The sequence below is a fragment of the Podarcis pityusensis genome (assembly GCF_964106645.2).
Source record: "Podarcis pityusensis genome assembly, chromosome: 1".
NCBI classification, from domain to species: Eukaryota; Metazoa; Chordata; class Lepidosauria; order Squamata; family Lacertidae; genus Podarcis; species Podarcis pityusensis.
The window spans coordinates 113,835,067-113,859,628 of NC_138028.1; the positions used below are offsets into that span (position 1 = coordinate 113,835,067).

At 41.2% G+C, this 24,562-nt stretch overlaps 2 protein-coding genes and 1 long non-coding RNA gene across 6 annotated transcripts in view; 1 reads left to right on the top strand and 2 right to left on the bottom strand.

The window, feature by feature from the left end:
* Positions 1-627: 627 nt before the first annotated feature.
* DUSP19 (dual specificity phosphatase 19) lies at positions 628-5,393 on the bottom strand. Its single transcript, XM_080973118.1, has 4 exons — positions 4,917-5,393; positions 4,600-4,646; positions 3,438-3,590; positions 628-1,095 (listed from the first exon to the last, which is right to left on the bottom strand). Exons 1-4 carry the CDS (start codon positions 5,140-5,142, stop codon positions 889-891), a joined length of 633 nt encoding a protein of 210 aa, XP_080829244.1. The 5' UTR covers positions 5,143-5,393; the 3' UTR covers positions 628-888.
* Positions 5,394-14,395: 9,002 nt separating this feature from the next.
* Positions 14,396-24,562, top strand: part of NCKAP1 (NCK associated protein 1) — a 50,462-nt gene continuing 40,295 nt past the window's right edge. For 2 of the 4 annotated variants that reach the window (XM_081023541.1, XM_081023542.1), the window contains exons 1-3: positions 14,396-14,683; positions 22,210-22,227; positions 23,676-23,786. In XM_081023541.1, the coding sequence (XP_080879667.1) occupies positions 14,576-14,683; positions 22,210-22,227; positions 23,676-23,786 (237 nt within the window). In that variant the 5' untranslated portion in view covers positions 14,396-14,575. The remainder of the gene's footprint in view (positions 14,684-22,209; positions 22,228-23,675; positions 23,787-24,562) is intronic. The other 2 variants (XM_081023543.1, XM_081023544.1) reach the window with 1 other exon arrangement.
* Positions 15,915-22,203, bottom strand: LOC308458714. Its single transcript, XR_013977629.1, has 2 exons — positions 18,615-22,203; positions 15,915-18,533 (listed from the first exon to the last, which is right to left on the bottom strand). It is a non-coding gene; the product is annotated as an uncharacterized lncRNA (long non-coding RNA).

Here is a 24,562-nt window from a genome sequence, read left to right on the forward strand (position 1 = left end):
CTTGAGATAAAACTGGTCCTGAACAGAATGCCTTACTAAGGAGGCTGAATTATTTTATAAACAGGTAATAAAGGTGAAATGGGCTGGGAACAGGTCACGTGAAAAATTGACTCCTCCTATCTTTGCCTACCTGAGCTGTAAGAGTCTTTTTGGAGGCCTTAATCCAGGTGCTCCCAGAAAAGTGAAGTGAGGGTGGTGGCTATGAAAGAGAAGGCCTTTTTGGTAGTGGCGCATTGGCAATGGAGTAGCCTCCCAGAGGGTCTCTCTTGGTATCTCCTCTATGGCACCAGGTGAAGGCCTGTTTACTCACCCAAGCTTTTAATTGGGTTTTAAACATAGGCTTTTTTCTTTTATTGTTTTTATTGTTTTAAATGATTTTTGCATTGTTTTGCTAATAGCCTGCCCAAAAAATAATTATTGCTGGTCAGCTATAACATTATAATACAAATACTAATGTGAAAGCTTTAATTCTGTTATCCTAAGCAAAGTTTTATCAGTAGAAAAACATTACAAGTGATGTAACCTTGCTGGTGCTTTTGTTACTGTTCTATATTACTTGTAGATTTCCGTGGTTCTAATTAAACAAATACTTTTTAAAAAGGGATGAAACAACCACCAAACCAATGAGGCTTTGCAAATCCATTTTGATTCTTTATTGTTCTATCCCCTTTTTGGAAAATTAAAAAAAACACAGAATATTTATTTTGAGGTGTTGTGAACTTAAAATTATACAACAAATAGAGTGAAGCTAACTTTATAACAACAGTTTTAGAGGTGTAATTCAGGGCATCTCATTACAACGCAGTAAAAAAAGAAAAACCAACAGCTTCTCTCAGTACAGTGCAAGCACAAAGGCTATTTTTTCCTCTTTCATAATTATATATTGTTTTAGGTTTCCATGCTTTTATTATTGCACTGATGGTATTTGTGGAGTTGCTCCATGAAGCCAGGATTTGGACAGATAGCAGGTCTTGCATTTTTCACCAAAGTAAAGGCCCTGGAAAAACTGAGTCCTTCTGAGTGCATTAGGAAGCCTATGATGATAGCTGCTGCGCGAGAGACTCCTGCATTACAGTGAACTAGTACCACACCATCCTCCAAGAGAAACAAAGAGAGAGTGAGAGAGAGTGAGAGAGCACATTTAGAAAACCATTATCAATAACAACTGATATCATGCCACTTTCTCTACTGGTAAAGAATTCTAAGCGCCAATCCAAGAACAAGTTGTTCCACCCAAATATATATATATATATATATATATATATATATATATATCATCATCATCAAATGTAGATCTTACAATATTACACACGTTTGCCTTCTGTTTCATATACTGATCTTGAATTTCTAGTAAGCGGCATGCACTCAAAGATCCTTCCACTGAACAGATAAGTGAGTACTATCAGTCTTGCCTCTACTGATCACTTGCTGGGAGAAGTTGGTTAAAGGGAGGATCAATTCCAGTCATCCTATCTCCCAAATAGGTGCGTGATATCTAATCAGCTTTTGCTGATTGTATAGAAACTAACAGGATAATTTCCCGTTCTGCCATCTGTGTTAAATTAAGTACCCACTTCCAAGTTTAAACTAACTACCGTTTGTCATTATGTCCAAACTGGAAACTGTGGTTAGTTTCAACTGTGATTCATTGGAACAAATCAAGACCAGAAAGCATGGTTTCTGTATCAATAAATCATAGTTTAAACTAACCACAGTTTGCCCTTTTGGAAAGTATCCACAAAACTGCAGTTGGTTTTAACCAACTTCCTCTGATCTCTTCCTCAGATACACGCCAAAGGATGAGAAGGGAGAGCCTGTCTCTGAGGCCAGAGTGGACTTGTTCACAATCTAATGCTTTATTAATTTGTCCTGCTTTATTTGGTGGAGAGTTTTAATCAGAAGTGAATAAATTATGTTATTTTTCCTACGGTAACAAAAGCATCTTGTATTATGAAGCATTAGTATAGTTAGAAAAGATTATATGGGTATTCTTGAGTATAAAGGACTAATCAAACAATTAAACCTCCGAGGTAAAACAGCGACACTAAGCTACTTTGAATGGCAAATCTAATTTAGAAGGGAAGTGGAAACCGTAACTTGAAACCTCAAGGAGGGCATGAAATGAACACACGTTTCAGGTAACTTGTAAACAATATGCTGTGTTCCTTCCTTCTAAAATAACACAAAGCTTGATGGAGCAGTATTATCTTCCTCAATTCCAGACTATGTAAATAATGAAAATCTCACGGAATCACCTGGAGTTAGATTTGAAAAGCCAAGATATTGTCAGCTTTTAGCATCAAACATGCTGATTATGGGAAATGGATCAAGCTTTGTTTTCCTTGAACAAGTGGTTATGTACAAGAAGTGCCTTTCAAAGATAATTATTCTAATACAGTGGTACCTCAGGTTAAGAACTTAATTCGTTCTGGAGGTCCATTCTTAACCTGAAACTGTTCTTAACTTGAGGTACCACTTTAGCTAATGGGGCCTTCTCACTGCCGCTGCGCCACAGCTGTGCGATTTCTGTTCTCATCTTGAAGCAAAGTTCTTATCCCAAGGTACTATTTCTGGGTTAGCGGATTCTGTAACCTGAAGCGTCTGTTACCTGAAGCGTCTGTAATCTGAGGTACCACTGTATAGAATTCTACCTTTCCTTATCAAAACGTATGTGGGGGAAATTATATTTCTGTTTGCACACCAAAACTTCCTCTCTCTCTCCTCTCTCCACCTGCCCTCTCCAAATCTGCTTCAAAGGGTTGCAGAAAAACTTAAGACAGATTATGGGGAGTTGTGGTGGTGGACAGGGAGATGAGAAAGAAGGGCATTTCTACTGCGTGGCCAGAAGTCTTTGTGCTAACGAAACTACCTCACAGGTGTTGGCATCTCTAGTAATGATTGTTATGTCCAACACAGTGTGGTCAGATTTATCAATAAATGCCATGGAGATGTCAGCAGATCCAACAACATCAGCAGAAAGGGGAAACTTCTGGATTTACATGCTGGATTTCAATTTGGAGGAGAGTATCACTTAGCTTCAGCAACTGAAGGCTTTCTGAGCCTTCCATCCTCAAAGTTCTGTAACGGCATCATTTCATTTTGATGGAACAGCTAGTTCCATCTAGTTCCATTTGGAGTTCCATCCAGCTAGTTCCATCCAGCCAGTTCCATTTGGAGAATCCAAAACATTTTGCAACATAAATTTAAAATACCCTGTTTTGTTAATCACAGTATTCATTTAGTGATTAACAAGTCCTTAAAGGGATCCAGAGCAAGCCTGTGTGAAGTACAATTTGATGTTTCTATAACAGTATTTAAGAGTGGAAGCTCAAAGAATTTTAATTTATCTTAAGAATACGTGCAGTGTAAAATATGTACATTTGCTCTCACACACCCCGCCTCCAATCACTCATTAATGACACACAGAAACAATTTACCTTTAATTTGACTTGCTCAATGAATTCAAAACATTCAGGGAAATAGGAGGCAATGTCAGTCTCTGGCAGGTCAAGAATAGGAATGGTCTTATATATGTAGTCATTGGGGAAGGCATTTGCAACTCCATAGGCTACGTTGAGAACGTGGGTAACCTAAAGTACAAAAGAGAAATCAAGACAGAGGCAGCTTTGCAACCTCTACATTCTGGCATGGCTGAGGACCTCAGTCAACAACAGCTGAGCAATCTTCCACAAAGGCTAACATGCTTCCATTTTATTTCCTGAACCCAAGTTCAAAACTGCAATGAAATTAAATATTTTGCTATACACAAATATTAAACCAGGCCCTACAAAGCTTAATGAATGTGACCTAATGGGGCTCAAGAATAATGTAAGACTAAGAGCAGCCCACTTTAACCCACACTTAATCCAATGCAGACACAGTCACCTCAATCCTAAACATATTAGTTGAAGACTATAGGGGCAATTAAAGCATCGGAACTAAATCCCAGGGAGTTCAGTACAGTGGTACCTCGGGTTAAGTACTTAATTCGTTCCAGAGGTCCGTACTTAACCTGAAACTGTTCTTAACCTGAAGCACCACTTTAGCCTATGGGGCCTCCTGCTGCCTCCGTGCCACCGGAGCACGATTTCTGTTCTCATCCTGAAGCAAAGTTCTTAACCTGAAGCACTATTTCTGGGTTAGCGGAGTCTGTAACCTGAAGCGTATGTAACCTGAAGCGTATTTAACCCAAGGTACCACTGTACTGCCTACTTTCGAGTGTAACTATGCACAGGATTGCAGTTTAACATTTAAGTAGAACTTACTGCCATCTAAGTGTGCATAGGATCCATTTCAGTTATCTTCTGTCTTGTATAAGGAGCCATATAGTCTTACATTTTGCAATTCCTTCAAATGCTGAGCAACATAAGTTTCAAAGAAACTAAAAACAAACAACCCTACTGCCAGATATCCAACATTCACCCCCCACAAAGCCACTGAAATCAATGGGTGTAAGTCACTTAAGTCCATTTATTCCAAGGGCTCTACTCCGAGTATGACTTAGCTGGCGATGCCCCTTTGAAAAGTTAGATCTCTTTAACATCAGGCAGCTTTTTAATGATGGTGATTATGTTTTTAAAACCCACATAGCTTCATTACCCTGTATTTTTGCATTGTCTCCAGGTCATGGGCAGCATCTTGTGACCCTGTGAGGAGAGAACAACATTTTATTCGGTAACCTGGGCAAGGAGTAAGATACAGAGTGCAAGACCACCCAGCCTATTTCGGATGAAGCCACGGGCTTGTTTCAAATAACACTAAAAGGTGAGTGACAGAGACCATAACATTTTACAAGAGCTAGGAAAGATGAAACCCTTAAATGTCTTGCAAGTCTATTAAATCAGGCAGATCAATATATAAATACAAGCTTCCTAATAATACCCATATGCATCCGTTTCTTGGCTCCACCTACATACCAAGCAACAGCCAGGGCTTCACCACACCAACTTGAAGATCCAGACTCAGGTCTTGCACATAACCACAGCCATCCCCATCGTTACCATCCGCTACTTCCACCACGTGCATCCGAGCATCCTTCCAGGTCTCTATGATTCTCTTCCCACTTAGAGTAGTCACTCTGGTGCATTGTTTCTTCAGATTAGTCCTGGAGAAAGATTTGATTTCCTGGGTGAGCGAGTGCATTACATGGGCAAAGAAGCCTTCAAGCTAGTAGTAGCAAAGGAGGAGAAAACAGGGGGTGTGTGGGGAAAGAAAGCCTCTTTGCCTATGGCTCTTTCTGTCCGTGGTGGTGCGTAGATCTTTTCCAACCTTTCACACAGCGCGTGCCCTGAACGCAGTGGCACCCTGCCTAGGAGAGTCAGTCTGCTAGAGGCAGGCTGGCAGGCAAAGAGAAAGAAAGCTTGTGTACTCTATTCAGCTTCCTTTTTCTAAGACCTTTGTGTAAGGCGGCTTCCGATTGGCCACAGGGAAGTGCTTCTGGATTGGTTCAGAGCCCTTTTGTGCCGAAGCAGAGAGAAATCTCTCCCGGCTGCCGGATGAAATAACACACAGCCAGCCGCGCACACTGAGATCTGCTCACACTTCTTCTCGTTTTCCATATCCCTTTGTGGCTGGCAAACCACAGTGTACAGACACCTTTAAAAATGCAAAGTTGAAACGTGCGCTGAAATATTGGAGCGAGGGCATGTTCCTCTTTTTTATCTGTTTACTGGATTTACATACGGCCCTTCATCGCAAGATCTCAGGGTGGTTCGCATAATATAATACAAAATAAAAACAAGTCAATAAGTAAAACAAAAAAGCAAAACAATACCTCCCTTTCCCAGACACATTTAAAAGGCTGTAGGATAATAAACAAGAAATAGAGGCAGTGAGAGATTTTACTTTCTTGGGCTCCATGAACACTGCAGATGATGACAGCAGTCATGAAATTAAAAGACGCCTGCTTATTGGCAGAAAAGCAATGACAAACCTAGACAGCATCTTAAAAAGCAGAGACATCACCTTGCCAACAAAGGTCCATATAGTGAAAGCTATGGTTTTCCCAGTAGTGATGTATGGAAGTGAGAGCTGGACTATCAAGAAGGCTGATCGCTGAAGAATTGATGCTTTTGAATTATGGTGCTGGAGGAGACTCTTGAGAGTCCCATGGACTGCAAGAAGATCAAACCTATCCATTCTGAAGGAAATCAGCCCTGAGTGCTCACTGGAAGGACAGATCCTGAAGCTGAGGCTCCAATACTTTGGCCACCTCATGAGAAGAGAAAACTCCCTGGAAAAGACCCCTGATGTTGGGAAAGATGGAGGGCACAAGGAGAAGGGGATGACAGAGGACGAGATGGTTGGACAGTGTTCTCAAAGCTACCAAGATGAGTTTGACCAAACTGCAGGAGGCAGTGGAAGACAGGAGTGCCTGGCATGCTCTGGTCCATGGGGTCATGAAGAGTTGGAGACGACTAAACAACAACAGGATAATAATCAGTCAAAGGCCTGGTTGAAGAGGAACGCTTTTGCCTGGCGCCTAAAAGTATATAATGAAGGCACCAGGCAATCCTCCCTGGGGAGAGCATTCCACAAACTGGGAGCCACTACAGAAAATACCCCGTTCTTGTGTTGTCACCCTTTTGATCTCACGCAGAGGAGGCACACAAAGAAGGGCCTCAGAACGCAGAGTCTGGGACGGTTTCTATGGGAAGAAGCAGTCCTTGAGGTATTGCAGCCCTGACACATAAGGGAAAAAGAAAGGGGAGGGCAGCATTGTGGATGGAATTCCCACTGAACAAAATGTTTACTGAATGTTTAGAAAGGTTAGGTGGTGGTCGTGGCTACTCTGAGGAGCCTGATGCTACTGGGGAATAAGAGTTGGGTTGTAGCGTAGCAGCGCTGAAGAGAAGAAGAAGAAGAAGAAGAAGAAGAAGAAGAAGAAGAAGAAGAAGACCATCTTGAGCCCAGAGGAAAAGTGTGTGCAGTGGTGGCTGGTGCCCATTGGGACTGATAGAGCAGAAGGCGGGGAGCTGAACAGTAGGTGGAGCCAGAGAAAACTGATGCTAGTTTTGTCCCCCTCCTCCTCCCTGCTGAGTTCTACAAGGGCAACATTGAGACTAAGGAGGAGAAAGCTGGCAGGCAGTGACAGATGAACTGGTTGCAAGCAGGAAGGTAGGCAAATGGCTGATGGAGGGCAGGATGATGTTGGTGGGCCAATGTCCCATTCATCCTAATGGACCAGCCTCCATTTATTTGTATTTATAGTTCTACCAGTGGATTCCAGTGATTGATGCCCTTGGGAAGTGCTTCTGAGTTATTGAACACCAGTCGCTTTAATTTGTGACAACTTTAATTTGAGACAACCGTAATTAGTGACAAAAAATTATTTTTATATCATTGTAATCTTCCTCCTCCAATTCCCCAAAGTGTGCTCTGAGCTAAAATAAAATAAAATAAAATAAAATATCGCCCCACACAGATGCCTGTATGGCTTCTGATCAAATGATATTTTGCTGCTTAAGTGGACTAAATTCTTATTCATCGGCTGATCTTTCTTTTGCATTTACAGCCCATATTTCACCCAATGGTCTTAGGGTGGGTTACAAAAACATCAAAATTAAAACAACTGCAAATTGAGGGAGCAAGGGGATGGAGTCACCCAAACAAGGCAACTAGTGCCTCTATGTTTTCTCCTCCATTGCTAATAGGAGTTCTGGAGGGTTGAGGAAATTTCCTTTGGGGAATCACTGTGAGGGGCCCCAATCCAAATCATGTCCCTCCATGATTGCTTTTAGGAGATCTGCAGTCAGATTGTTTACATTTTTATTTGAACGTAATTTCCATTGACCTCAGTGGGCTTACTCAAAAGTAAGCAGTGCATAACATTGCAGTCTCTGTTGTGAATCTCTCATGTAACTTTTGTTTGGCCCTCAGGAAGTTTTTTTCCTTGAAAAAAAGAAACCTTTGCATGCTATTTGAGCATACTACTCAGAGATCCATTACTAAAGAATTAAAGCATAACTGAAAAATGAAAAATCAGGGCAAATGTTTCTCCTGCGAAGCATAATGCAAACTGATTTGGAAAAGCCCTTAAGCATATACTTGACTTCAAACACATTAGCAGTTTGCTTTGACTATAGCATAAGAGACTACTCATATTATTAATTTTTGGTGCTTTATTACATCAAGTTTTAGCAATGATGCCTTGGTGGGAGTATATCAAGTCCTATGTGAGAACTATCTATGTATGTAAGAGAAGAAATCTGTTCTGTGTTAGATTCCCCTCCCCATGGTATTTTCCAGGATCCTATATTTGCTTAATTAAAAAACAAATTATTATAAATACCATCTGCTGTTATCACCTGCAGCTATTTTTCATTAACCAACAAACGTTTATTCATTTTTAATTTTATGTGGAAAGCAAATTAAAAATAAATAAATAAAAGCTCACAGGTGTAGATTTTCCTCAAAGTGCTAAATCTTGACATAAGTGCTATTTCCTCTGTAATAATAATAATAACCACAACGTAACCATAATTATAACAACCCTAACACATACCTGGCAACATCAAAGAAAATACTGTTCTATATTTGCATACATTTATATGTGAATACAACATTATAATATAATGATAGGGGTTTTCTATGAAATGATATACAGTTATGGAAGCCAGCAAACCATTGCATAAATCAGAAGATTTAAGACCAGAAAAAAATAAAAGAAATGTTGGAATGAAATCCTATGATTATGAGACCTCCTCTTCTGCCTTTAGGAGAGTTATTATAAAAGTGTGTTCCAGATTTTGCATGTGACTGGTAGCTGACTGCAATAATTTATTAAAAACCAGCCGTCCAAGATGCATACACCTCTAGCCTTCATTTATATTTATGACTATGGCTTTAGATTTAGGTTTTCAAATCTAGTTAGCATGCAACGTATGTGTTCTTATTATCTTACTATAGGGGACAAGAGGAGTTAACTTACTAAAAATTAAAATTATAAGCTGTAGTATGCAACAGCACTGCAGGGGCTGGCTTTCATTATCCCCCAAGACGCTTAAGCTTATTTAACTAGGGACATGTGTTTTATTTGTTTATCCATTTCTCAGTCACCTTTCCAACATACCTTATGCACAGATTGCTTTTGTGCATTTCCTGCCTTTGTAGGCTGAATTCAATACCAAAACTGCCTTATTTTCTGTATTAGAAGCACTTGTAGGCGACTCATTCCAAAGCTAGGGAGCTATGCGTCAGCTGATGCTGCAAAAGCACCCCCTATGCTGCTGCAACACCTGATATGTTGCATAATTCCTGGGGTATGCCAATGGCCTCCTCCATGGGCACAATGCTCGTGCCAGTGAAAATATGCCAAAACGGCTAAAATCAGATAGTTTCATGAGTGGTATAGGGACAGCACAGGCGGACACATACCATATTCCATATTCGGGCCACAACCTGAGTTGCTCCTGTCAGTGGTGCAACTTAACATGGACTAGCATCATTGAATTTTAGAGTTGGAGGAGACCCCAGGGGTCATCTAGTCTAACTCCCTGCAATGCAGGAATCTCAGCTAAAGCATCCATGACAGATGACCATACAACCTCTGCTTAAAATCCTCCGAGGAAGGAGAGTCCACCATCTCTCGTGGGAGTCTGTTCCACTGCTGAACAGCTCTTACTGTCAGAAAGTTTTTTTCTGAATGTTTAGTCGGAATCTCCTTTCTTGTAACTTGGAGCCACTGCCTCGAGTCCTACCCTCAAGAGCAGGTGTGCCCCATCTTATACTGGTGCAGCTAGTTATTCCTGCATAAGTATAGAACCTGACATTTGTCCCTATTTAAATTCATTTTGTTCATTTAGGCCAGGCATGTCCAAAGTCCGTTTTGTGGGTCTAATCCGGCCTGCCGGCTGGTTCAATCCAGTCCCTGTGGCAGCTTAATTCCTGGGGTGAAATCCCCCCAAAAGCTCAACAACTTCAATCCCAAAAAACTTTGGTTGGCCCTCATGCATGTTCACTTCATCAAATCTGGCCCTCTTTGAAAAACGTTTGGGCAACCGTGGTTTAGGCCCTGCTCTCCAATCCATTAAGGTCACATTGAATCCCAATTCTGTCTTCTGCGGCATAGGCTACCCCTCCCAGTTTGGTGTCATCTGAAAATTTGATAAATTTGCCTAACAAAGAAACTGACTCAACCAGTTCAGCAGGTTCCCTCTATTACAAACTCCAATCTTGCAGATACCAAATTACACGTTTGGTTAGATCCATGAGCATCATCCAAACTAACCCCCACCCCCATCCTAAACAATAATGTTATAAGTATAAGAAAGGTGTGCTGGAGAGGATGAGGACAAAGGCCAGTCCTCCATGAGCTTCTGGGCAAGGCCCCAGCTCCATACAGGAGACCTGAGCAGTGTGTGGACCCAAACTCTTTATCTAACCATCTGCACCCATACTATCCTACCCATATCTTAAGATCTGCTCTCCTGTTCTGCCCATCCCCATGACTGGTAAATTGGGCGTTCATATATTAAACCCTGCTAGTGTGTTTATGGAGGTCATAACTGCAATGTTCAAGTTTGCAGTAAAATCGCCCCCTGCTATTATGGGCACGGCCATGAAATTCAGACAGTTGTTTGAAAGCAGGTGTGTGGGTTATGATTGACAGTAAGCGGGTGGAAATGAATGTCAAGAGTGTCTGTCGAGGGATGAGAGTGGAGAGCATGGCTGCGACCAGCAGAAAGACTGAGGGGGAAATGAGATGAGGGAGATACTTAAGTAGCTTTAAAAAAAGTTAGGGTGGCTATTATGAAACTTAAAATGGTTGTTTTAGGAAACGAAATAACTGAGAGAAATTGAATTTGACAGATTCGCCCACCCCTGCTCAGAAGTTTGATGACCATAACGTACACAAGTGAGGCCCTCTGACTTTAATGGGATTTACTCTCAAGAAATACGCATGCACAGGATCACAACTTCAAAGTGTTAGGAAGAGGGTCCCTGGGAGTAGAACGCAATCTGCAAGTTCTATCGTATGAAAACAGGGCAAATAATAAGGACACTTTAAAACTTCCAAACCCAGACCAGTTAATGCTATATGACTGGAATGCTATCTTTTACTGGCTTAAATTTACGACACAGCCAGATTATGTGCAAATGAAAAAGTATGCAACAACTTCTCAAAGATACACAACCTGTCCCAAACCTAAGATCTCATGTGGAAGTCCTCCTCTGGCTGCTCTGGCTTACGAAAGCGAGATGGGTAATGACTGGGATGAGAGCCTTTTCAGTGGTGGACCCAGTTATGGAATACCCTCCCCAGGCAGGTTCAGAAAGGGCCAACTCTTTTATCATTTAAATGGCAAATTAAGACTTTTTATTTCTCCAAGGTTTCTCATAGATGATCTCTGGCAGCTGTTTTTGTTGTTGTTTGATTCTATCATGATCACAGACTGCTTTTCCTTGCCGCGGCTTCAATTGTTTTGTTTTTTAAATGAAGGGTTTCTTGCAAACGGCTTTGATGCTTGGATGGTGTAGCCCATGTAAGATTTTAAATACTACTTGCTTCCTCAGTGACACTGGTTTGAATTTTGTTCTGCCTTTTGCGTTTTGATTTCACCACTCCTATGGAAGTTATTTTGATACTGCCTGGTCTTGTATTTCCACTCTTTCTATGTAAATTGCTAGACTCATCTACACAGTTTCATTGCCCAGCTACACCCAGAGGAGGAGAAGAACAGAAGCAAGCAGGAGCAACATTCCTGGCACCTTCTCAGATTTTTCTTAAGTCAATTTCCTGATCCTCAGCCATATCCCCCCAAGCAAAAGGTGGTACTTAAACAGATAGCATTTGCTTTGTCAGAAAGGGCATTCATAAATTTTAATTATTTTTATTTGTTCTTCCAGTAGCTTTTCATGCAATCTTAGATTACTCCACCCGCACCCTCCGCTACTCCCCCCCCCCCCATTCTGAGCACGTACACAGGTATTAAAAAAAACACACCCAGGGATTACTGGAAGTGCGGATCTTCTCACTACCGCTTTATTCCACTTTTAAACTTTTATCCAGTTCCATATTTTCTTATAATGCAGGTAGGGATGCCGGTGGCACTGTGGTCTAAACCATTGAGCCCCTTGGGCTTGCCGATCGGAAGGTTGGCGGTTTGAATCCCCGAGACGGAGTGAGCTCCCATTGCTCTGTCCCAGCTCCTGCCAACTTAGCAGTTCGAAAGCAGACCAGTGCAAGTAGATAAATAGGTACCGCTGTGGCGGGAAAGTAAACTGTACGCTGTTTCCGTACGCTCTGGCTTTCGTCACAGTGTCCCGTTGCACCAGAAGCAGTTTAGTCATGCTGGCCACATGACCCAGAAAGCTGTGTGTGGACAAACACCGGCTCCCTTGACATGAAAGCGAGATGAGTGCCACAACTCCATAGTCGCCTTTGACCAGACTTAACCATCCAGGGGTCCTTTACCTTTACCTTTTTATAATGCTGGTTCTGTTTTCTTTCTCTGTGGCATTCCAAGTGTAACTAGGAATGCAACCAAACTTACAGCTACAGAATCTCCATCATCCTACAACTTTTGCCAATTTATTACAAGTCTTCAAGCAACTGCAGAAGCAGAACAACCAGTCCAGATACCAACCATATTAAAGTATCTCCAAAGTGATCTGACTTGAAAACATAGGTGCTTCAGATTCCCAAGCTAGGCAGGATGATGGATATTTCTATAACCAAAGTAATTTACTGAATGGCCCATCATAGTTCAGTTGGTTAGAGTGTGGTGCTGATAATGCTAAGGTTGTAGGTTCAAACCCTGTAGCTGTATATTCCTGCATTACAGGGGGTTGGATCCTCAGGGTCCCTTCCAACTCTACAATTCTGTGATTCTGTGAACAGAACGCATATCCTCTAAGCATCCCTATTTTCCAGGCACAGTTTCAGATTTACAGAAGCTGTCCCAGTTTCTGATTTGATCCCAGAATGCCCCGTTTCCTTAGGACGTCCCTATTTTCATCGGATAAATGTTGGAGGGTAGGGAGTTACTCCTGGACCGCTGAACCATCGGAAGGCAGCCCTTTATAGGGAAGTTTTTAAATATTTTTTTTACTGTTTATACCAGCCACTCTGGGCGGCTTCTGACATATATAAAAACATAATAAAGCATTAAACATTCATGATTCAATGATGTTGTATAGGGTTTTTACGGTGTGTGTGTGTGTGTGTGTGCATACTTTTTTTTGTTTTTACCATTTATTTATTTTTTACCTTTTTTTGTTTTCACTTTTTTTGGTTTTTATATATTTGTTTTATATATCAGCCACTCTGGGCAGCATCTAACATACATAAAAACACATTAAAACATTCATGATTTAGTGACACTGTATTGGGTTTTTACTAGTGTGTGTGTTCATACACACACACACATATATAATGTATATATATATAATTTTTACCATTTTTTGTTTTTACCATTTTTTTACAACTGTTTCTATACAGTATATTTGATTTAATGTTGTTGTATTGGGTTTTTCTATTTTTAATTTATATATATATATATATATATATAATAAAAACCCATTACATCATTAAATCAAATATACTGTATATATATATGCCAGAAGTTGCCCAGAGTGTCTAGAGCATGGGTAGGCAAACTAAAGCTCAGGAGCCAGATGCGGCCCAATCGCCTTCTCAATTTATTTAAAATGCATCTCTGGGTTATTTGTGGGGCATAGGAATTTGTTCACACCCCCCCCCAAAAAAATAGTCCGGCCCCCCACAAGGTCTAAGGGACAGTGGACCAGCCCCCTGCTGAAAAAGTTTGCTGACCCCTGAACTAGAGTTTAGAAGACCAACCTGGTCAGATAGGTGGGGTATAGAAAAAACCATAACAAGAACGATGATGATGATGGAACAGGACATCCCTATTTTCACCAGAGAAATGTCGGGAGGGCGTGCAACATACCGGATTCCCCAAAACCCGAAAGGAACACGAGAGAGAGAGAGAGAGAGAGAGAGAGAGAGAGAGAGAGATCTTCCCCTGCTACGCGCTGGCCGGCAGAACGGGTGTCCCTCGGAACCTACCCCGGCTGCCTTCCACAGCCCCCCCCCCCCCGCCACTTCCTAGTTTCCCACGTGACAGCGAGAGCGCCTCACCTTGGAGGGGCAGCAGAGAGGCGCCCGGTCACGTGGGGCGCCGGAGCCCAGCCTCTCTGTGGGCAGCGGCCGGGTGGAGGAGGAGAGGGAGGGGGGGGGAGAGAGAGAGCGAGAGAGCGAGAGCGAGAGCGCGCCTCCGCTGCTGCCTCCGCCGCCACGCCTAGCGAAGCCCGAGATTGGCGGTGGCTGAGAGGAGGGCGACGACGAGGGTGGCGGCGGCGACGGCTGGCCAAGCCGGGCCGCGGCTGCTGCGGCGGCGCTGTGAGCGCGGCTGAGGGGGCCGGGCGGGCGGGGGAGGCGCGTCGGCTTGGCGGAGGCGAGTGCGCAAGCGAGGAGCAGCCGTCTTCCCCTCAGCCGCCGCCGCCGCCGCCGCCGCCTTCAGCGCGAGCGACGCGGCCCAGCGTCCGCTCGCTCTTCCTTGGCTGCCGGCCGTAGCCGCGCGCGCAAAAAGAGCCTAACCGCCCTCGCGTCAGGATGTCGCGCTCGGTGCTGCAGCCCAGCCAGCAGAAGCTGGCCGAGAAGCTGACCATCCTCAACGACCGCGGCGTCGGCATGCTCACCCGCCTCTACAACATCAAGAAGGTGCGCGGGCCCGGCTGCGGGGCTGGGGAGGAAAGGAAAGGGCCGGGGATGCGGGGCGGCTGAGGGGAGGCCTAAACTGCCTCACTCGCGCCTTTCCCCGAGAGCGAGGGAAAGGAAAAAAGGAGGCCGCCGTCGTCGTCGTAGTAGCGGCATCTTAGTCAGCGAGGCCTTCTGGGTGTGGGGACTTGTTCGGCTCCGGGGCGGAGGCGCTTTCCTTTTCGCCAAGGCCCTGTGGGGAGGAAGGAGGGGTGGGAAATGTGGGATCGGGCCGCCGGATGCGCCATCTGGTTTGATCCATCTGGTCTTCCTCTCTCCCTTCCCCACATACCCCATGGAAAAGGAGGATGTATCGGGAAGGGGGAGATGGTCTTTTTTGGGGGAAGGACCTCCTCCTCTGCCCCCCCCCAAAAAAATCTCGGCCAGGTCAATTTTTTTCAGTACCAACCTCTCTCCCCCCCCCCCCGCGCCTTTTCAGAAAATGGGTTCAGAGGAGGGTCGCCGCCACAATTCCCTATCGAGTACTGTATGTGATTTAAAATGACTTGGGCGCACAAATCGAGGGAAGGTAGTAGATGGAGCCTGCGCTGTGTGTGTGAGTCATGCAACGGGAGGGGGGCAGGATTAACCTCTTCTTATACTGGCGGTCCAAATAATGACAAAGCGGGTGGGGTGGGGGGAATACGATTTGGACCCTTTCTCATTGGAAGCGAAACTGGATTTGCAACATTCAGGTGGTTCCGGTGAACCTTCGTGCGGAAGGTTTAAATAGCAGGTGCTTGCTTTGGTTGGTTGGATTAGCCAAAAAGAAAAGGTACATTTTGGAAAGTTAAGATATTGCTGACAGGCTATGCTTCTGGTAGTTTTGGCACAATCTGTAAGCAACCCACAGTATTGATGTCCTGCACAAAATCAATGCACTGTTCTCCCCCCTGCCCCTCACTGAGTGCTTTAACAATCATGCAGTGTTGTGAGAGTTGTCAGTTGCAAAATATTAAGACAGAATGTTCAAAAATAACAATTGGTTGTTTTTCTGGTCATGATTTCATCATCTGCAACTGTACAGTACAATGAAAATTATAAAATATTTCTAAAATCCTCATTTTTCTTAAGTGAGGTTAAAAATTCCACCCCGATATATTAAGCAGGTCAAAGTTAGGCATATTATTGAAAATTAAGCCCTAGTGAGTTTAATATGAATGTTCCTAGGGTCACTACAAGGTTTGATTTAAAAAAAAGGAGAGAATTCACTGTCAATTTTCTTGACACTGCATAGTGTTATTTTTATATATTATGTATTGCCAGGGTCTTTAAATTTTCAAGCTGCATAAATCTGATTGATTTAAAGACTTCAACTCTACAGAAAGAGGGGTAGACAGAGATGGTGTTCTTTTTTCATGGGCAGCAAAAAACTTTTTGCGTATTGCATACTGTCTGTTGACTGCTGGAATTGTTGCAAGCAATTGGGATTGGTGAACTTTATATTCTGCAAGTTACATATATTCTGAAGTACATAGGATTACTTAACACAGGTTATAGAATCCTAGAAACATATATTTGCAAAGTTGGAAGGGATCCCTGAGGGCCATCTAGTCCAACCCCCTGCAATGCAGAAATTTCAGCTAAAGCATCCATGACAGATGGTCATCCAACTCTGCTTAAAAACCTTCAAGGAAGAGGACTCCACCACCTTCCGAAAGAGTCCATTCCAATCAGCAAACAGCTCTTACCAACAGAAAGTTCTTCTTGATGTTTAGTCAGAATGTACTTTCTTGTAATTTGAAGCTTTTGGTTTGGGTCCTACCCTCTGGAGCAGGAGGGAAAAAAACTTGCTCCATCTTCAAAGTGACAGCCTTTAGATATTTGAAGATGACTATTGTAATGGCTATCGGATTAATTGATCAAAGGGACTCTAGTTTTTAAAAAGAAGACAGGATGTACAAGACTGAAGTCAGTGCATTCCGGATTTTAAAAAAGTTATATGGAGTTTAGTGTGCTTTTGACAAAAGTTAAAGTTAATGAAAAAGTTTCTGCTAATGATACTTGGTTAGCATGGAAATGTTGCTCTGTAGGCTTGTAAATAATAGCAACACGACAGGTCATCTGGCAAGTGAGAATGCAGGAGACCAAGCATGCAAACACTACAAAAAATTCTCTCACTTTTGCCTTCAATATACTCCATATCAAAGTCCCATTAAGCACAGTGGTGCTTACTTCTGAGTAGAGATTTATTGGATTGGATTTAGTAACTCTTGTAAGCTTATTTGTAAGGGAGTATCAGAGGGAGTGAACTTTTTTTTTAATAAAAAAAAGCCTAATATCAAAGCAGCTTGTACTCAAAGCTCATATGTTTTTGTTCTAAATCATGTGTGTGTTGTTGAAATTTTGTACTGCCTTATCTTTCTTCCTGTAGTGTAGACTCAAAGCCTGAATATTTACCTTTTTTGAAAAATGATAAAGGATACATGACTTAAAGGTGTCAACCCTGCTAGCATAGCATGACTTTGAATGTATCTCCTTTTCAACTTCCAGCTATAGTTAGTTAATAACTTAATTATAACATTCACGTGAATTTCAGGTCCCTCATCTCACCCCACTGTCACAAAGTCTTGAGTAGAAAATAAGGCCCATCATAAACAGCTGGGCTTGAAACAGTTATTTTCATAGCAGATCAGAAATTCATTTTGTAGTTAATGCGGATTGCATTTTTGTATCTGAATTTTTATGAAATTGCTGTGGTAATGAAGGGTCAGTGTTTAAAGCAGTGGCTTTTCAGGTGTCTTTCTAATGTGGTCTAGTAGTAGATGGAGCAAAAAGAATGGCATTAATGGGATTCTGAATAGCACAATCTTGTTATTTCTCATGCTGTTGCAAAGCCCTTTTTTAGTTTTCTTTATTTGCTATATAGATATAGATATACAGTGATGCTTACACAGCTGATTGTTTTGTTTACAACCTGCCCCCCGAAGCACTGAATGTCTATTTAATTATATTTAACTTAAGTCATTTCAGATTTTAAGCAAAGGTGTCATCCCATAAATCTCCATGTGTTCTTGGAGGCCTATAACCATGTTGCATACGTAATATAACTATGCCAGGTTGATGGAAAAGTAGTGATTTTCTTGTCTGTTCAACTCTCTTGGGCATGGGTTGTCACTCAGTTTGTCCATTAATATTACATTCTAGAGTATTGAGATCCAGATCTCAAACAAGCTTGCACTAGAGTCTTCCACTACCTTGCAAAAGCCCTCTAAAAGCAAGGAGAGAACTTTTCTAAGTATCCTTTCTGCTTGCCACACAGCTAGTTTACTGCAGGAGGAAAGGACATATCTCCACTACCACTGAGTATTTTTGTTTTGTAGGGGTTTTTTAACAAGAAAGGTTTACTACGCAATATGTGGTATTGCGGTTAGATAAATTGGTTAAGATTTTTTCTTCATTTAGAAAAGAGGAAGTAATTGCTGCGAGAGTTGGCCTGTTCTGGCCAAAGTTAAGTTTTGAAACCCCATTGATTTTCAGTTTTTCTGCTCCCTATTGTATAATTTAAAAAACTGACTGGATTGTTGTTTTTTAATTCACTCCTAATTTATATGTGTATATTATTACCTCTCCTGACTTAAAATGAAACTCTTCCCCACCCAGCCCATTCAATTCCTGCCTCAAGTTGTTAATTTTATTCTAACTAGAGCAGTAGGGTTTGGGAATGTGCTAGCTGCTATAGCTCAGGCTCACAGTCTTTTTGTTTAATGTAATCTCTTTAGCCAAGAAGAGTTAATTTATCTGTATTTTCAGGGTAATATAAAGTACAGTGTTGATGAAATAAAACCACCTATTTTATGTTTCCTGTTTCCTGCTTGGCAGGGGGTTGGACTCTATGGCCCTTGTGGTCTCTTCCAACTCTATGATTCTATGATTCTATGTTAACACTGTTCACTTAAAAAACAGCAGCAGCAAGAATACTCATGAAAACCCTCTAGTGCACTGACTTGTGATAGCTTGTAAATCAACTTTTTTGAAAAGAGGGAGATGCTATGGCTGTCTCTGGATTATCATCCAGGGCTTTATAAACCATGGTTATTCAAGCTGTGGCTGTGCACTTCTCCCTTGCTTCTCCTTTTCCACTGTTGCACACCAGCCAAGTTCATTATTTCTTCTGAAACAGAACTCTTGGCTAATGTCAGTTAACAAGCTAGGTGAATGAAACAGGGTCACATACTGGTTTATTAACAGATATGAACAGAGCAATCCTAACAGGCAGCTGTGTCATAGAACAGATAAGATAGCATAGTTAAACTGCATTCTAACTGTTTTTTACCAGAATGGCAGGAATTCTTTTTTGGGGAAGAGCAGTGTAAACCAGAGGTCAGCAAACTTTTTCAGCAGGGGGCCGGTCCACTGTCCCTCAGACCTTGGGGGGGGGGCAGACTATATTTTAGGGGGGAAATGAACGAATTCCTATGCCCCACAAATAACCCAGAGATGCATTTTAAATAAAAGTACATATTCTACTCATGTAAAAACAGGCTGATTCCTGGAACGTCCGCGGGCCAGATTGAGAAGGCGATTGGGCTGGATCCAGCCCCCAGGCCTTAGTTTGCCTAACTCTGTGTAAACCCTCATTTTCTGCTTGTCCATTGGCTTGTAGAGGGTAAATTCAGTTGCACTACCAAAAATGCAGGTGTAAGTTTAACCAAGCTTTGCAAGCAAGACCAGTGAACGAAGGGAGTTAATAACATGTAGTATGACTTTGTTTTAAATTTCTCCCTCCCTCTGCTACGAACATTCCCACTCCTGACAATGTCTTCCCCCCCCCCCCTCGCCACAACTTATGCCAGCAGAGCTTTGCCTCGGATACACCCAGCTGAGTTATTTTGGTGTTTTAAAACTAGCTCAACCAGGGCATGGGGAAATATGCAGTATTCTAACTTCCCCAGTCATATCAAGGTGTTAGGTTTGCATCTGGTTCAGACAAAGTGAGAAACTGGCTTTTTTCAGCCTGCTGAAAAGGGTTCTTCACCACTGCTCTAAGCAGTGATTTGGGGTGATTTTTTTCTCAACGCTTTTTTCCCCTTTGGAGAATTTTTCCATTTCATAATTTCATTAGTAGCAAAGAATAGGTACCAATTGCAAAAATTAAACAAGCATGGCAGTTCTAAAAAAGACAAGTAGAATGAATGTTAAATTAGGGAGTTAGAAAGTTTTCTGATGCAAACTGAAAATTTTTGCAGTGCAGATTACGCTTATTTGTACTGTATAAGAAACTTTTCAGGAAAATCCACATTGCTGGCTAATGGAAGAGCTAATTGTTATTATAGAAGAAGGAAATATATTTACTTGGAAATACCAAGACATTCATAGTTTACTAGTGAATGCATTTTTTCTTCATAGCACAATGCACAAATTATTTTTCAAAGGAATATTCTGATTTTCCAGATGAAGTCTTTCTCCATGCCTATTTTCTCATGGGAATAAATTGTTTCTAAGGCACAGCTCTTGTTGTTCTTCATTGGATATACTGTGGCAATTGTAATCATCTTCTCAAACTTCTCAAACTATTTTTAAAAAAAATAGTAGCCTTTGTCATCAACCTCAGCGTACCAGGATCTGCTTTAGGTGTAGCTAGAGGAATGAATGTGTTAGTCTTCTGGATTTTGATTTTTAAGAAAACAGCTGCAGTATCCCTGTTACTAACCTCAAATTTCTTTTGAAATCCCCCTGAATTTAATTAGTTGTTGGCCACATGATCTGTGGGCTTTGTAGCAAGTTGAAAATACCAATGGAGATGTAAAGTCAGGTGTTTGCTTATCTGGATTGTGGACATAGTTCAAAGACAACTAGTTGAAGAACAAATGTTGCTCTTTTATATAAACTAAGGATTGTAATGAATCATTGTATACTCTAAGGTTACGAGACGTCCCTGTTTCCCGGGGACAGTCCCTGGATTTACAAATCAGTCCCCTGACAAAATCCACTGAATTCAACTGAAGTTGAAAAGTGTCCCCGGATTCATTGAAAAAAATCTGGTAACCTTAGTATACTCCTCTTCAAAGATTTCATGCTCCAGTCCCCCTGCAATTACTAGCCCCCTGATACATATTTTTTTTTACTAGTGTGCCTGACTATATTGTAGATAAGGGCCCAACTCTGTTCTTAGTTACAAAAGCTTCCCTGGTTACTGCTGAGATCTGTCGACTGACTGACCTCTTTTTATGACAGTTGGAATTGTTGGTATTGGGAAGTTGCTGACTAAAGAATTCTTCTGCATTTACAACAAAACTAGTGTGTGCTATAATATGGCCTTGCTGCTGTTGTACCCAAACACTTCAATCCACCTCCTACTTGGCTGCAATTCTAATTCATCACAGGCAGCTACTTGAATATCTGACAACTGAAGCCCTTAGTTCAGGGGTGGCCCTCCACATGTTTGACCAATATTGAAAATTAGAGAAGCCAAGCAAATGGTGCTCCATCTCATTTTTGAGTGAGACTATAGACCAGGCATAGGCAAACTCGGCCCTCCAGATGTTTTGGGACTACAACTCCCATCATCCCTAGCTAACAGGACCAGTGGTCAGGGATGATGGGAATTGTAGTCTCAAAAACATCTGGAGGGCCGAGTTTGCCTATGCCTGCTATAGACTAAACATCAGCCAAAGTGAAATATTAAACTACATATAAAATCATAGTTTTAGATTTTATTTTATGGTTCTCTGTATGGCATACCAGTGCACATGACATTGTTGTAATTTCAGGTTTTAAAAAATATGTAAATATATTACTTTTAAGTTGGTTTAAGAATGGTAGCCAGTGTGTTTTTTCTGTACTGTATAGGAAACATGTTAACTAACTCATTTGAAAACCATCCTATGTAAAGGTCAGGCATATTTTTGAAGATCATAGCTGTACGGTATTTTGTATAAAGGTAGCATTAGGATTCCACTATAATGACTGTTTGTTTTTTCATTCTTGGCTACCGTTTCTATTTCAGGTATGTAATATTTCACTGATAGTTGCTCTCCTAAAAATTGCATGTTCTATTTGCTCTAAACTTTGTTTCTTTCCAACCTATCCCTCTTGCTCAGAACAAATATATTGGAAGCTGATGTGATACAACATATTGTGCATTGGAAATTGTTGTACACACATTTTGAGCACCATATATGTAATAGAAATAGTGCCTTTTAGAATGCTGCCTGTAAGTAGAAATATTTAATTATGCCAGCACTTGACTTTAACTTTGTTAAATAGAAGTACCGTATTTACTCGAGTCTAATACACCATCGAATCTAATGCAAACCTCAATTTTCAGAACCTTGAAACAAAACAAAAAAAGTATTTTCTGGTGAATGTCAATGTGCCGTTGAATCTAATGCACACCTTAATTTTCGCTCTTAATTTGGCCAAAAAAGGTGAGCATTTGATTTGAGTAAATAAGGTAGTTTGCTTTTCTGGACATGATGCTTGTGGGAATCCAAGAAATTTTTTGTTTATGTGTAATCTTCTCTCTTTTCATTGCAATGCTTCCCCAGCAAGGACAAGTATGGAAGGTTTGCAAAGCTTTTTCACCTTCCCTCTGCCCGCTTTCAGATCAGTCTCATACTTCATGACTTCTGTCTCTATAATTCACGACACAACTGTAGAAAAGTTAATAAGTGGCCATCTTGGCATTTCACTATGTTGCATAAAAATGCATAGCATGTTATAATTTGCATGAGCCACAAATTCTCTATTAAATTAGAATTTTGTATCTAGGAAGGGATTTTGAAACAGAAACGGGATTGCTGCACAGCGTTCTTCTGAGAATGTAACAGTGGTGTGTTAATTACACAGTTCAACTATTCACCATTTTCTGTCCCAGCTTGTCTTAACTATATGTTAGAATGTAGCACTTTTTTAAAAAAGAGTTCTACTTTAGAATGTAGCACTTTTTAAAAAAGAGTTCTACTGTTACAATGGATCATAAATTTATTATGTAAACAGCTAGCCAGCTGTGTAGGAAAAGAATTGTGTGACAGGTGATTTAGAGAGTAATGTCTTTTTTGAGATCACTGAAAGAGTAGATAAAATTTAAAATGTCCAAATTAATGTACAGATGGAGTCACCATTCAGTCTGGGGTGCAATCTGTTTGATACATGCACATTAGTTACAATCTACCAGCAGTTCAATTACAGTCCTTCAGCAAATGTATGCAGCCGCTCTATACAAATTAAATTCATGCCCTAGGAAGCAAGCTGATAAGAAAATAGCATGTGACAATGGAACTTGCCTGCTGTTTGTGCCATTAATAGTCAACTTTTTTCTTGCCACACACCTCACTAACAGTAGACTTCAGTGGGGAATGACAATAACAAATCCACATAAATACTTGCTTTTTGTGATGGAAGTAACTCTTTGTGGGGCTGTGGCATGTTTGTAGGCCTAAATATAATGAATGTGGCTCTAGATTCAGAAACTGTGCCTAATGATAAGCTTGTTAAAATGTAATTTAAATAGTTCTACTCCATTTGAACTACTCCAAGTTGTTTAGCGTATTAGAGAGAAATCGCAGGTGAACTACTGTTAACTATATATTGCTTGGTTCTTTATTTCAGATAAATTATACTAATATGCAATAAGTGCAGCACTGCCCTGTATAGGTGGTGACAGCTAGAGTTTTCTACCAGTTGATTAGCATCACTAAATACATGGTGAACCTACCTCATGCTTTACTTCTAGCCAAAGTTTCCATTTCTTCTTTTAAGACTGAACTTCCCCTTCACTGCTGTTCTGCACTAACTGCTTTGAATTTCCATGCATTTTTCCAGTAGAAGAGCATCTCTGTACTGTGTCACATTACATAGTCCAGCTGTGAGAATCCCCACTCATTTTTTTCACCTGCTCACTAAAAAGCTAAAGAAGTCTATCTAGTTTCTTATTGGAGATCAGCTAAAAATATATAGTATTTAGTGAAAAGAATATATGTTTAGTTTTTTTTCTTCTCATTTTCTTCCATAGGCATGTGGAGACCCAAAAGCAAAACCATCATATCTTATTGACAAAAATCTTGAATCGGCTGTCAAATTCATTGTAAGAAAATTTCCAGCTGTCGAAACACGCAACAACAATGTAAGTAATGATACAACACTGTAAATATTTGGATTTGCTTGATAATTATTACCAGGCAGCTCTTCTAATGCCAGTGCCCATTGGGTGGGATGAGGGAAGCACCGAATGATATTGACACTGGTTAAATCTCAGTGGTGTGTTGATAATATGCCAAAAGATCCAGTACTGTATAAAAGGCAGATGTTCCATAGCTACAGCTTTTTCTGTTGACTGAATTATGAGGAAAGTGTCCTGGATTGAGTTTTAAGATCTACAGTTCTTATAAAGGGACAGAAGCCTTGTGAAATTTGGAATATACTAATCCTAGACAGTGCAGGGCAGTGTTTCTGTGATCAGAATTGGAGTATGAGTATTTGTAAGATGCTGAATTGATGGCAGAAATTCATATAAGGCTTTCAGTTGCATGCTACATTCCTTGGAGTAAGTGTTGTCAGTCAGTTTATTCTACGGACAGTGCATTGAAAGTCTACGTGTATACAGATCAGTATATTAACAAACCCATTGTGGAATAAAGCTCTGGGGTTTTTCTTAAGAATGGAAAGTGCTACGTATCTTCACAGAAGATGGAAATGACTTACTACTGGAAAATAGTTGACCAGGAGGCTTCCAGTTTAGGTAATCCTCCAAACTGAAACAGTTCCAGTTCTTGTGGAGTCAGTCTTAGAACTAGATGACTCTGCATGTCTCAGGAAAGTTGGAAGAAGGGCATTACTTGACTTAAAGCAATCCATAACCTGTGACCTTCCATAAGTTGCTGTACTCCAGCTGGCATCATT

Excerpts from the sequence above, each read along its gene's own strand:
- DUSP19 (XM_080973118.1), bottom strand. The coding sequence starts at position 5,142 with ATGCACTCGCTCACCCAGGAAATCAAATCTTTCTCCAGGACTAATCTG. Across the intron at positions 4,647-4,916 it reads GAAGCCCTGGCTGTTGCTTG|GGTCACAAGATGCTGCCCAT; the intron begins GTATGTAGGTGG and ends CTCTCCTCACAG. Across the intron at positions 3,591-4,599 it reads AGACAATGCAAAAATACAGG|GTTACCCACGTTCTCAACGT; the intron begins GTAATGAAGCTA and ends TTTGTACTTTAG.